A 12405-nucleotide genomic window follows, 5' to 3' on the forward strand; every position below is an offset into this window, starting at 1 on the left:
GCCGGGCGTGGTGGCTCATGCCTGTAATCCCAGCACTTTGGGAGGCCGAGGCAGGCAGATCACGAGGTCAGGAGATCGAGACCATCCTGGCTAACACAGTGAAACCCTGTCTCTACTAAAAACACAAAAAAATTAGCTGGGCGTGGTGGTGGGCGCCTGTAGTCCCAGCTACTCAGGAGGCTGAGGCAGAAGAATGGTGTGAACCTGGGAGGCGGAGCTTGCAGTGAGCCAAGATCGCGCCACTGCACTCCAGCCTGGGCGACAGAGCGAGACTCCATCTCAAAAAAAAAGAAATGTTTGTTGTTTTAAGCCACTATTTTTTTTTCTTTTTTAGACAGGTCTCACTCTGTTGCCTATGTTGGAGTACAGTGGTGTGATCACAACTCTCTGCAGCCTGGACTTCCTGGGCTCAAGCAACCCTCCCATCTCAGCCTTGCAAACAGCTGGGACCACAGGAGTACGCCGCCATGACCAGCTCATTTTTGTATTTTTCATAGAGATGGGGTCTCCCTGTGTTGCCCAGACTGGTCTGAAACTCCTGGGCTCAAGCCATTCTCCCACCTCAGTCTTCACTGTAGTCGTGCTGGGATGAGTCAGCCACCATGCCCACCATACCATAGGTCCCTTGGCCAAATCACCTTCTCTCTGGTTTCTGACTAATCTATATGCATGACTAATCTATAGCAGCTGGTGCCCATCAAGTTCCTTGCATCCATTAGTTCATTCCACTCAATGGACTGGCAGCATAAAAATGGCCCCATTTTCCAGATAAGGCAGCTGAAGCCCAGGGAGGCCCGGGAAGTGGTAGAGCCAGGATTTGTACCCAAGACGGTCTGAGGAAGAACCCAAGCTCTAAGCACTCTGGCTTAGTTCAGACACTTCAGGATCGGGACCGTCCTGGAGGTATCACAGGCTGCTCAAAAGCACCCAGACCAAAACCAGATTGATCTTCCCCTCCACCATCCACAGGGTTTCCTGAGCTAGAGTTGTATTCAGCCCCACCTGTCACCCTCCTCACATGCAGCTGCCAAGAACTCCTCATCACCACGGCGATCACCACCTCCCCCATGGGCTGCTGAGCAGTCTCCACACTGGTCTCCCTGCCTCTGCTGCAGCCAGTCCTCCTACAAACCTTACCATGCTGCCGCCCCTGCTTAAGGCCTTCCTCCAGCACCCCATTGCCTTCGTACTCTCATCTGCCACTGCTTCTCTAGAGGAACCAAAGTCACGTTTTCCCAGAAATCTAGACTGTCCTTGCATCCCTCCCACCCGCCCCACTTCGCGCCTGCTCCCTCTACCTCTGTGGGCAGAAACCTTACCCATCAGCTAGGAGATGTCACCTCTTCTCCCTCTGAACTGCCTCAAACCCGACCTTTTGCCACATTCTGTCTCTCCCTACGCATTTCTGCAGATGTATCTGTCTTACCCTCAGAGGCATCTGAATCACCTCAGAATCCATAGCATATGCCATGGAGCCTGGCATCAACAAATGTTTGCTGAATGAACCCCCCCCCCGCCATGCTGACGAACCACTCCCTCTTGTGCACATTCACCGACTTTTGAAGGGGAAAGAAGAGCTACTATGCTCTGAGCACTGTGTACTGAACTGCTTCCCCTGCAACCTTCCGGCCACCTTTTGGCGGGTACTATTATGGCCTCCATCTCAGAGAGGCCAGAGTGCAAAGTGGACCCAGGACTTACACCCTAGCAGGCTGGTACAGAGCCCACACTCATACCCACCACGTGCCCCACTTCCCCAGAGCCCAGCCAGAATGCACCACCCTCCATACTTGCCCCTGGGGCCCAAACCCTAGCATGCTCCTGCCATCTGCACCCCTTGCCTTCTCCCTGGGATCCCCACCCTTGGCCACCCCTGAAGGCAGGTCAGTGCCACGCCCTAAAACAAAGGCTTAAGTGGATGCCATTTCTGCCACTTCTCCCTAGATAAACACTGGCACAGGGGCCCTGAAACACAGGGGTGAAGACATTCCCTGGTGAAAAAATCTGGATGACTCGAACACCCAACCATGAAGGGGGTCATGAAAGCCGTGCTTGTTTAGCCCCTTGAACGCCACACAGCTGTCAAGGACCGAGGCAGGTTGACAAGAATCCCCTCACACATACAGACAAGCAAAACACTATCACGGGGCAATATATTTATATGATCCCTTTTGGATTAAAAAGTTCATGAAACTTTTCTCTGGTCCAGTTTCTATTATTATAGAATACATTTCGGGGCAGCCTCTGGGAGGACTGTGGGAGACCAGTGCCATATTTGAATGGTGTGAATGATACAGGGAAAACTACAATTTTTAAAACTTTAAAAAACAAAAACTGTCACAACCACCACAAACAAAAATAGCCTTAGGAGAAAAAAAGAAAAGAAAAAAAATGAATAGAGCTAGGATCCTGCCATCAACTTTCTAGTGTCTTAAGAGTTAAGCTTTCGGCCAGGCGCAGTGGCTCACGCCTGTCATCCCAGCACTTTGGGAGGGCGAGGTGGGCAGATCACTTGAGGTGAGGAGTTCAAGACCAGCCTGGCCAATATGGTGAAACCCCATCTCTACCAAAAATACAAAAATTAGCCGGACATGGTGGTGCGTGCCTGTAGTCCCAGCTACTCGGGAGGCTGAGGCAGGAAAATAGCTTGAACTCAGGAGGCGGAGGTTGCAGTGAGCCGAGATCGCAACACTGCACTCCAGCCTAGGCAACAGTGCGAGTCTCCATCTCAAAAAAACAAAAAAGAGTTAAGAGTTAAGTTTTCAGCTGGGCATGGTGACTCATACCTATAATCCCAGCACTTTGAGAGGCTGAGACAGTCAGATTGCTTGAACTCAGGAATTCAAGACCAGCCTGGGCAACACGGCAAGACCCCGTCTCTACTAAAAATACAAAAATTAGCTGGGCGTGGCGGTACATGCCTGTAATCCCAGCTACTTGGGAGGCTGAGGCACAGAATAGCTTGAACCTGGGAGGCGGAGGTTGCAGTGAGCCACAATCACACCACTTCACTCCAGCCTGGGTAACAGAATGAGACCCTGTCTCCAAAAAAAAAAAAAAAAAAGTTAAGTTTTCCATAGTAAACACGCATTATAGTCATAATACTTGAGTTTGTGGAAGTGGACAGGCAGGGCCAAGAGGAGTGGCCAAATTGCACAGAGCCTTATACACAGGTGTTCAACGAATGCCTGCTGGTACAGAAGCTAAGCCTGTAGCTTATTTCAAGGACTGCCTCAGACAAATGCCAGTGCAGAGAGGCCAAAAGCCGAACCTGTGGACTCTCTGGACTTCAGCTCCAGAACGGTGCCAGCCTCCTGGCCCTTAAGTATTCTGGGAGCCGGGGCTCCTTGTCTCTGGGCCTCGTGCCTCCTGGGCATTCACTAACTCAACAACTGTTGAATGAATGCAGTGCCCTGGCCAATGAGCCTGCCCCTGACAGGTGGAGCGGAGGGCATTTTTCTTTGCCCCTGTCCCTCCCTTTGATCCTAGAACCCATAATCCTGTTCAGTTCTTTGAGGACAAGACCCTCAGGTTCTGTTAGGTTTCTGCAGACCTGAGCCTGCTATATGCTTGTCACACAGCTGAATGGAAGATGCTTGCCCAGGTCCCAAGCGGTACCCACAGGGACAGGCCCCTGGAGTACAGGAGACAGGCCACCTGGTCCACCCCTGGTACAAACCCCTCCCACCCACTCATTAAGAGGAAGGGCCCCTAAAAGCCCTTCCTGCCCTTTCTCCAACCTCTATCAGCATCTCTAGGAAGCAATGCGTCCCAGAGGTCAACCTCACAGAAAATGCAGACTGGTCTCCCCACTCAAGAGCAGAATGACATGGAAGATTCTAACATCTCTAGGCCTCAGCTTCCCAATCTGTAAAAAGGGACTGCTGCTGATGGGGTTAAATGAGTTAACTAGGTAAAGTGCTTGGCACAGAGCCTGGCACACAAGACATCCTCAAAACAATGGTGGCTGCTATTGTTATTATTATTAGCATTGTGGTGATTCCGGAAGGCAGCACTGGGCATGGGGCCAAAGGGGTTGGGGGAGCCTCCTCAGGATGCCTCAGGGACCAGCTGCCACCCACACCCCCATCAGCAGTTAGGCAGCTTCTACCTCCTTGTCCTGAGTCCTGCCTCACCCCTCCCACTTGCTTCAAGCTCCCTGCTGAGACCCCATCCTGCCTGGCCAGACCCCGCCTGCACACCAGAGCCCCACCTTCACCCATAGGCTGCGCCAGTCAAACTGGTCTCCACACCCTGCCCTGCGCCCCACAGGTCCCAGCTCTACCCCTCCAATCCCTTCTCCCACTGTAATTCAGCCGCCTCTTCTGGGCCCCCCAGTCTGAACTGGTCTTGAGCTCAGAGATCAGGGAGGACTTTATTAAAGGATCTCCCTGGGACATTTTCTCTCCTGGCACTGGAGGCCTCTCCAGCTCCCAGAGGCCCAGCCCACCTAGTCCTTCTACAGAGACTCAGGGGTCGGCCTGCCTGATTAATGAGGTTCCATGGCAACCAGGGCCTGGGGGGTGGAGGGTGGCAGATGGAAGGACAGGCAGAGGGAGGGGATCTGCAGCTGGTCCAGCTGCCCCGCCCCTGCGGAGAAGGCCTCCCAGCCAGGAGGGCTGTCCCCAGAGGCCTGGCCAGCCAGGCCTGCACCTGGCAGTCAGCATCGAGGCAGGAAGGAGGGTCTCTTCAATGGCTCACCAACGGTTAGGCCCCAGGACCTTCCTCCGCCCCGCCTTCACTTCCCCTAGCAGCTGTGCTCACTACCGAGATGCAAATTCTGAGCTGAAGCCAGCAGGCCTCAGTTCAAATCCCAGCCCCACCACCTGCAGCCGTGTGACCAGGGGCAAGTCACTTCCCCTCTCTGGGCCTCAGTTCTTCCTCCGTCAGATGGGCACAGTGACAACACAGCTCACAGCCGGGTTGTGAGTTTTAGCTGACTTGAAGTCGGCCGAAGGCCTGGCATGCAGTAAACGCCAGTTGAATACACGTGGGCTATTATAATCACTGAGTCTGACGCTGGGGAGCCTCTGGCGAGGAAGCTGAGGCCCAGAGCACAGAGGAGCAAACAGGGACGGGCCCGAGGTCACCCCGCACCCCAGGGCGGGGCCCGGAGGCCCAACCCCGGCTCTGCACCGCCCAGCCTGGGCGCCTCAGTCAACCCCTCCCCCGCCCCCTGCCGCCTCCAGGCCAAACACGGCGCCCTCCCGGGTCTGCGCGGGGGGCACAGGAGGCGCTGTCGGCGCGTCGTCCCTGGGGTCCGTACCGGCGGGCGGCCGAGCGCGGGGCGCGGCGCACTGGGTGTGGGCCGGGGCGCCTGCGGTGTGGCGAAGAGCAGCAGGTCAGGGTCGCAGGGGCCGGAGGCGGGCGCCGCGGGGCCGGTGGGAGCCGGCGGGGCGCTGGCGTCCTGCGCGGCAGAGATGATGACGATCTGCGAGGAGTCGAGCAGCCGCAGCGCGCCGGCCCCGAGCAGGGCCTCCAGCGCCGGCGCGCATGGGCCGCCCGCAGGGGCCCCGGCCAAGGCCATGACGCTCACGGCCCGCGCGGCCCAGGTGACAGGCGGCGGCGGCGGCGCGGGCCCATGGCGGCAGGCCCCGGCGAGGGCTCGATCCCGCTCCGCCCCCGGCCGCCGCTGCCTGCAAAGTCCCGGCCACTTTTACGCGCCAAATCCTTTTTGCCGCGAAAGAGCCACGAGCCGCCGAGCGCCGCCACAATTGGCTGCTCGGGCCGTGACGAGAACGACGGCGGCGGCTCCTATTGGCTTTAGCGCGCCGGACCCGGCGGCGAGGGGCGGGATGGGGCGGCGGCGCGGGGCGGTGCGGCCAATGGCGGGGCGGGGCGCGCGCAGGCTTTGTCCGGATGGTGCCAGGCGCGGTCTGACTCCCCGCCCCCAGCCCGGGCGTCCCCTGTTGGAGGCGTGGGGACACCGGAACACGGGCACCGCCCCGCCCCGCCCCGCTCCGACGCTCCCGCATCCCACTGCCCTTTCTATAGTGCAGGTTCAGAACAGAGCGTCTGTTCTGCACGTGACCCTTAACCTGTAGCCCTCCACAGCCTCAGCTTAGATTTCCAGAGACTGCCCCCTCTTTTTTTTCGGGATCATCAGTTCCACAGCCCAGCCATCAGCCACCTCTTCCATCCTCAACTTGCCTCACCCATGACATTATCCTAATCCTGCACCCGGCCCTGTCCCGCTCACCCAGAGCTCAAGCTGAAGAGCGGTGGCTGGAAATGGCGGGAGCACGTCGAGCTTTCCCGCAAGTCCCATTTTAGCCAAAATCTCCAACAGCCAACGTATAGCGTCGGCCTGAACTCATTCATTCCCTCACTCATTCAACAAAAGTTTGAAGAGCCTGCTCTGTGCCTCATCCTTAAATCTGCCCCATCCTTAACTCGTGGCCCTGAGGAGCTCACAGTCTAGTAGACAGGGGAACAGAAAGGTAACAAACGTTTACAGTAAGATGAAGCGTCGTGGCCGGGCGCGGTGGCTCAAGCCTGTAATCCCAGCACTTTGGGAGGCCGAGACGGGCGGATCACGAGGTCAGGAGATCGAGACCATCCTGGCTAATACGGTGAAACCCCGTCTCTACTAAAAAATACAAAAAAAAAAAAACTAGCCGGGCAAGGTGGCAGGCGCCTGTAGTCCCAGCTACTCGGGAGGCTGAGGCAGGAGAATGGCGTGAACCCGGGAGGCGGAGCTTGCAGTGAGCTCAGATCCGGCCACTGCACTCCAGCCTGGGCGACAGAGCAAGACTCCGTCTCAAAAAAAAAAAAAAAAAAAAAGATGAAGCGTCGTCTGGGCGCGGTGGTTCACGCCTGGAATCCCTGTAATCAGAGGGCGGGGTGGATCGCTTGAGTCCAGGAGTTTGAGACCAGCCTGAGCAACACGGTGAAAACCCGTCTCTACAAAAAATACAAAAATTAGCCAGGCATGGTGGCGCGTGCCTGTAGTCCCAGCTACTTGGGAGGCTGAGCTAGGAGGATTGCTTGAGCCCGAGAAGTCGAGTCTGCAGTGAGCTATGATCATGCTACTGCACTCTAGCTTGGATGACAGAGTGAGATCCTGTCTCAAAAACAAAACACATCACTTCTGGGGAGCCCTCCCAAGGATTTACTCACTTCCTCTATTGCCCACTGCTGCCTCTGGTCCTCTATTGCCCACTGCTGCCTCTGGTCCAGTGCTGACCACACACACTCCTTTTCTCCATCTGCCTCCCCTACCAATCTAGGAGCTCAGTAGCGACTCCTCCCATCACTGGTCTGACCCAGAGCAGGCACTGAGAAAGGTTGTGAAAGAAACAGAGACTGCTTCAACTGTGACAAGGAGACCATGGTTCTGCAAGGGTGGTCCTTAGGCCACTGGCTTCAGAACCACGTGGTCACTTGCTAATTTTGGGCCCACCCTGGCCTTGCCAATTTAAAATCTCTAGGTGCCCAGGAATCTGCATTTTAACAATGTCGTGTCCCCATTCCAGGTGATGTTTTTCTCTTTCTTTCTTTTCTTTCTTTCTTTTTTTTTTGACAGGGAATTAGAAAAGCCAGTATCTTATTTTTTTTCCTACTTATTTTATATAGAGGAGGTCTCACTATGCTGCCCAGGCTAGTCTCAAAACCCTGGGCTCAAAAGATCCTCCCGCCCCCTCTCCATAAGGAAGCTGAGGACTAGGTCCCATTCTAAACAACCAACCCGGGCACTGGCAGAGGGCAAGAGAAACCGGCACATTCCCATTATAGATGGAAAGAATGTCCTTTCCCTGCACCTTCCCACAGGGGCCCAGTAAAACTAACATTCATTTGTGTAAAGCCCTTTCGAACCCAAGTCATTCAACAAACACTTACTGAGCACCTGTTACAGACCGAGCATTGTGCTGGTGTAACTGGTGGCTGGCAAGGAGAGATGGCTATTATTATTGCTCCATTTTATGATGAGGAAATTTGAGGCCCAAAGGGCCTGAGTTTACCAAATAGATGAAAAGGTTATTTTTCAGGCTTGGTGAGGCTGAGTTTGGGGGGTCTTCCAAAGTCCTGCCCTCTCCATAATATTCAAGTACAAATCTAGGTAGAAGTAGGCGCCCTTCTTCCCACAATCCCTCAGGTCCTGCTGAAGCAGAAAGGAGTGAAGACCAGCATTCCCAGCATGAAACCAAGGAAGAGATAAGGGCCTTCTGTACCTATTAATATGTACTTAAAAGCAGAAAAGCCTGATAGATGAGGCCCCTTGGCCCTAAGCTGGCAGCTCCCAATAAGGCTGTTCTCAATGTCAACAGTTTTCAAAACACGGCTTCCAAAAAATCCACAGTCACTGGGCAGCCACTTCCATTGATGATCTCCTTTCAACCCCATAATCCCATAAGTAAGCTTGTTTATCCACATGGTGCAGGAAGGAGGAGGCTCAGAGAGGGGTACTGATAGCTCAAGGTCACACAGCAGAACTGAGATGAGAACTTCACTTGTCCCACAGCAAAACCCAGAACCTGCCCTTGCCTCTGTAAATACCCCAAAAGCCAGGCTCAGGGCTGTCAAGATTATAACGTGTAGTTTCCAAAGGGTATTATGGTGGATAGTGGCTTGGTTCCTAGGTGCTTTTTCCCATCACCACCTTCACCAACCAAACTAGAGGAGTTCAAGGGGATGCAATATCTTGGGCCCACAATCCTGTGCCTGGAGACCTCTTTCCCTTGGTTCTTTGCAAGAGGCAGAGTGGTGTAGAGGTGATAGCATGGGCTTCTAAATCAGGGGGGTGTAATCAGAAATCTTGGTCAACATGACTTTGGACAAGTCAATTCACTCCATTCAATCCACAGATATTTACTGAGCACCTATTATGTGTCAGACATTGTGCTAGGTGCTGGGAACACAGTTATAAGTAAAACAGACCCCTGGAATTCACAGTCCAGTGGGAAAGTTAGGAATTATTTCTCTGTCCCTGCAAAATATGCTTGTTAAGAAGTTTGACAAGTGACACAAACAATTCAAACCTATTTATTCCATAAACAGCACCTCCCCTAAGCATACATTTTAGCTTACAAAAAAAAAGTCACCAAACACGAATATCCAATCATGATAAGGAATGCATAATTGGGAGAAATGATTCCCTGATGACTTAATTTTATGAAGGGCACAGAGATGTCCATTGTTGAGTTCTGGCAGAGGGAGGTGGGGGGTTTTGCATCTGCAACGATCCCTCAGTGCTACCCTGACTGACAGTTTACGGTCCCTGGAGATATTCTGTCACTGTGCCAGTTCTGGCTATGTCTGAACAGACCTCTTGCCCATCCAAAAGGTGGTCTAACATAGAAACAAGCCTTTGGAGTTGGGTGGCCCCCAACCCTGTGGCTTCCCGCCCGCCCGTGTGATCTTGAGGAAGTGATTCATCCTCTTGAAGAGCTTCGCTTGCCTCATCTGCAGAACAACAGATAACAGCTTCTTCACAGGATGTGTGTCAAAGTGTAAGAAAACAAAACAAGCAGAGTTTGCAAACTGGCCCCCAGATATAACTCAATTTGCCCATAGAAGATTTTTCTTAAAGTATGAATTCATTTTAAGATTTGAGGAAATTAGAAAACACCATATAAAAATTAAAATGTCTGGCTTTTCTTTCTCTTTTCTTTTCTTTTGTTTTTTTTTTTGAGACGGAGTTTTGCTATTGTTGCCCAGGCTAGAGTGCAGTGGCGTGATCTCGGCTCACCACAACTTCCACCTCCCAGGTTCAAGTGATTCTCCTGCCTCAGCCTCCTGAGTAGCTGGGATTACAGGCGCCCACCACCACACCTGGCTAATTGTGTATTTTTAGTAAAGATGGGGTTTCTCCATGTTGGTCAGTCTGGTCTCAAACTCCTGACCCCAGGTGATCTGCCCGCCTCAGGCTCCCAAAGTGCTGGGATTATAGGTGTAAGCCACTGTGCCTGGCCTTTTTCTTTTCTTTTTTTTGAAATGGAGCCTCCTTCTGCCACCCAGGCTGAAGTGCAGTGACGTGATCTCAGCTCACTGCAACCTCTGTCTCCCAGGTTCAGGCAATTCTCCTGCCTCAGCCTGCCAAGTAGCTGGGATTACAGGGGTGCGCCACCACACCGGGCTAATTTTTGTATTTTTAGTAGAGATGGGCTGTCACCATGTTGGCCAGGCTGGTCTGCAACTCCTGACATCAGGTGATCCACTTGCCTTGGCCTCCCGAAGTGCTGGGATTACAGGCATGAGCCACTGCACTTGGCCTCTGGCTTTCTTTTCAAACAGCAGTATCTGGCTATACTGGCCAGGCCATCACAGTGCTAAACAGTTGCTGTCCCCCAGCTAGCCAGGGCCTTACCCTCCAGGCCACCAGAGTCCTTCCCGGGCATGCCTCACTCAGTTCTTGCCCTGCCATTCCAGGGATGAACTGCCACCCCTCATGTACAGTGCCTGGCACAGAGTGAGCACCCAAAAACTATGAGCTACTGTTAATCTTATTACCGCCAAGGAACTGACTGGTACCAGCACAGCTTCTCTGCCTTGCAAGTAACTAAAGATAACATATGGACAGGCTGGGTGTGGTGGCTCATGCCTGTAATTCCAGCACTTTGGGATGGATGTTGAGGCAGGTGGATCACCTAAGGTCAGGAGTTCTACTAAAAATACAAAAATTAGCCGGGCGTGGTGGCAGGCGCCTGTAATCCAGCTACACAGGAGGCTGAGGCAGGAGAATTGCTTGAACCTGGGAGGCAGAGGTTGCAGTGAGCCAGGACTACATCACTGCATTCCAGCCTGGGCAACAAGAGTGAAACTCCATCTAAAAACAAACAAACAACAACAACACAACATGGACATAGAAGAGAGGGAAAAGTGGGTGTTCGTGGCTGGGCGCGTGGTTCACGCCTGTAATTCCAGCACTTTGGGAAGCCGAGGTGGGTGGATCAGGTGGGTCAGGAGTTCGAGAGTAGTCTGACCAACCTGGTGAAACCCCATCTCTATTAAAAATACAAAAATTAGCTGGGTGTGGTGGCAGATGACTGTAGTCCCAGCTACTTGGGAGGCTGAGGTAGAAGAATCACTTGAACCTGGGAGGTGGAGGTTGCAGTGAGCCGACATCAAGCCATTGCACTCCAACCTGGGCAACAGATTGAGACTCCATTTCAAAAAAAAAGTGGATATTTGTGATCAAACAGCAGACAGGGGGTTTGGTGCCAGCCAACAGCCTGGCTGTGTGGCCTTGGCCAAGTCCTTCACCATCAGTCGGTCCATATGTTCTGTGGGTCTGGGCCAGAAGGTCTGAGGTCCAAGGTAACTGCATAGGTTTCAGTCGATTCTCGAGTCTCCCCCCAGCACTAGTCACTCCCTGAGTGCATGCTCTGGGGAACTCCCTTCTCTCCAAGCCTCACCCAGGGCAACTTCCTTTCTCTTCATCACCCAAGCCTCTCAGGAGGGGTCATGCTTTTCCAAGGAGTGGGGCAAAACCCGACATACTACTATTGCCTCCCCTGACCGGGGCCACAAGGAAGGTGGAAGCAGGAGGCCTTTACAGTTGAGAGGCTCAGTTTCTTGATCTGTAAAATGGTGATGATAATAATCATAGTGTTCACCTGATGGAGTTGTTGGGACATTGAGTTATTAACATGCCTGGCACATAGGGAGTGGTCAATGTGAATGTTGGCTGTTGTGAAGAGTGCAGAATGACTCCCTGAAGCGGCTTGCCTACATTCCCCTCTCGATTTTTCCTCTGAAGAAATGCTTCTTGCTGGGCACAATGGTTCACACCTATAATCCCAGCACTTTGGGAGGCCAAGGCGGGTGGATCACCGGAGGTCAGGAGTTGGAGACCAGCCTGGCCAACATGGCGAAACCCCATCTCTACTAAAAGTACAAAAATTATCCGGGCGTGGTGGCAGACGCCTGTAATCCCAGCTACTCAGGAGGCTGAGGCAGGAGAATCGCTTGAGCCTGGGAGGTGGAGGTTGCAGTGAGCCAAGATCACACCAACTATACTCCAGCCTAGGTGACAGAGCAAAACTCCGTCTCATAAAAAAACAAAACAATACAAAAATTAGCCAGGTGTGGTGGCACACGCCTGTAATCCCAGCTACTTGGGAGGCTGAGGCAGGAGAGTTGCTTGAACCCAGGAAATGGAGATTGCAGTGAGCTGAGATCGTGCCACTGCACTCCAGCCTGGGCGACAGAATGAGGCTGTCTCAAAAAAGGAAAAAAAAAAAAAAAGAAAAACTTCTTGTTAGGCTGCAGAATAGAAGAATTTTCATGAAGCAATTCCTGCACTGCCTCCCACATTCTATTAGCCACAAGGAGGAAAAAAAAAACACACAAAACCTATGTTTGGAGGGCAATGAAGCGTGTAAAATGAAATAATACCATAATCCATTGATTCTGAGACCTTTTCTTTCATATTTTAACCTCTCTGAAATTGAGGTGCATCCTCGG

General features: G+C 52.9%; 1 protein-coding gene across 1 annotated transcript in view; it reads right to left on the reverse strand.

The window, feature by feature from the left end:
- Window positions 1-5676, reverse strand: part of E2F1 (E2F transcription factor 1) — an 11322-nt gene extending 5646 nt beyond the window's left edge. The window contains exon 1 of the mRNA XM_023220446.2: window positions 5267-5676. Coding sequence (XP_023076214.1) covers window positions 5267-5527 — 261 coding nt within the window. The 5' untranslated portion in view covers window positions 5528-5676. The remainder of the gene's footprint in view (window positions 1-5266) is intronic.
- Between the last annotated feature and the right edge of the window lie 6729 nt (window positions 5677-12405).

The sequence above is a fragment of the Piliocolobus tephrosceles genome, chromosome 20 (genome assembly GCF_002776525.5).
Source record: "Piliocolobus tephrosceles isolate RC106 chromosome 20, ASM277652v3, whole genome shotgun sequence".
In the NCBI taxonomy this organism is placed as follows: domain Eukaryota; kingdom Metazoa; phylum Chordata; class Mammalia; order Primates; family Cercopithecidae; genus Piliocolobus; species Piliocolobus tephrosceles.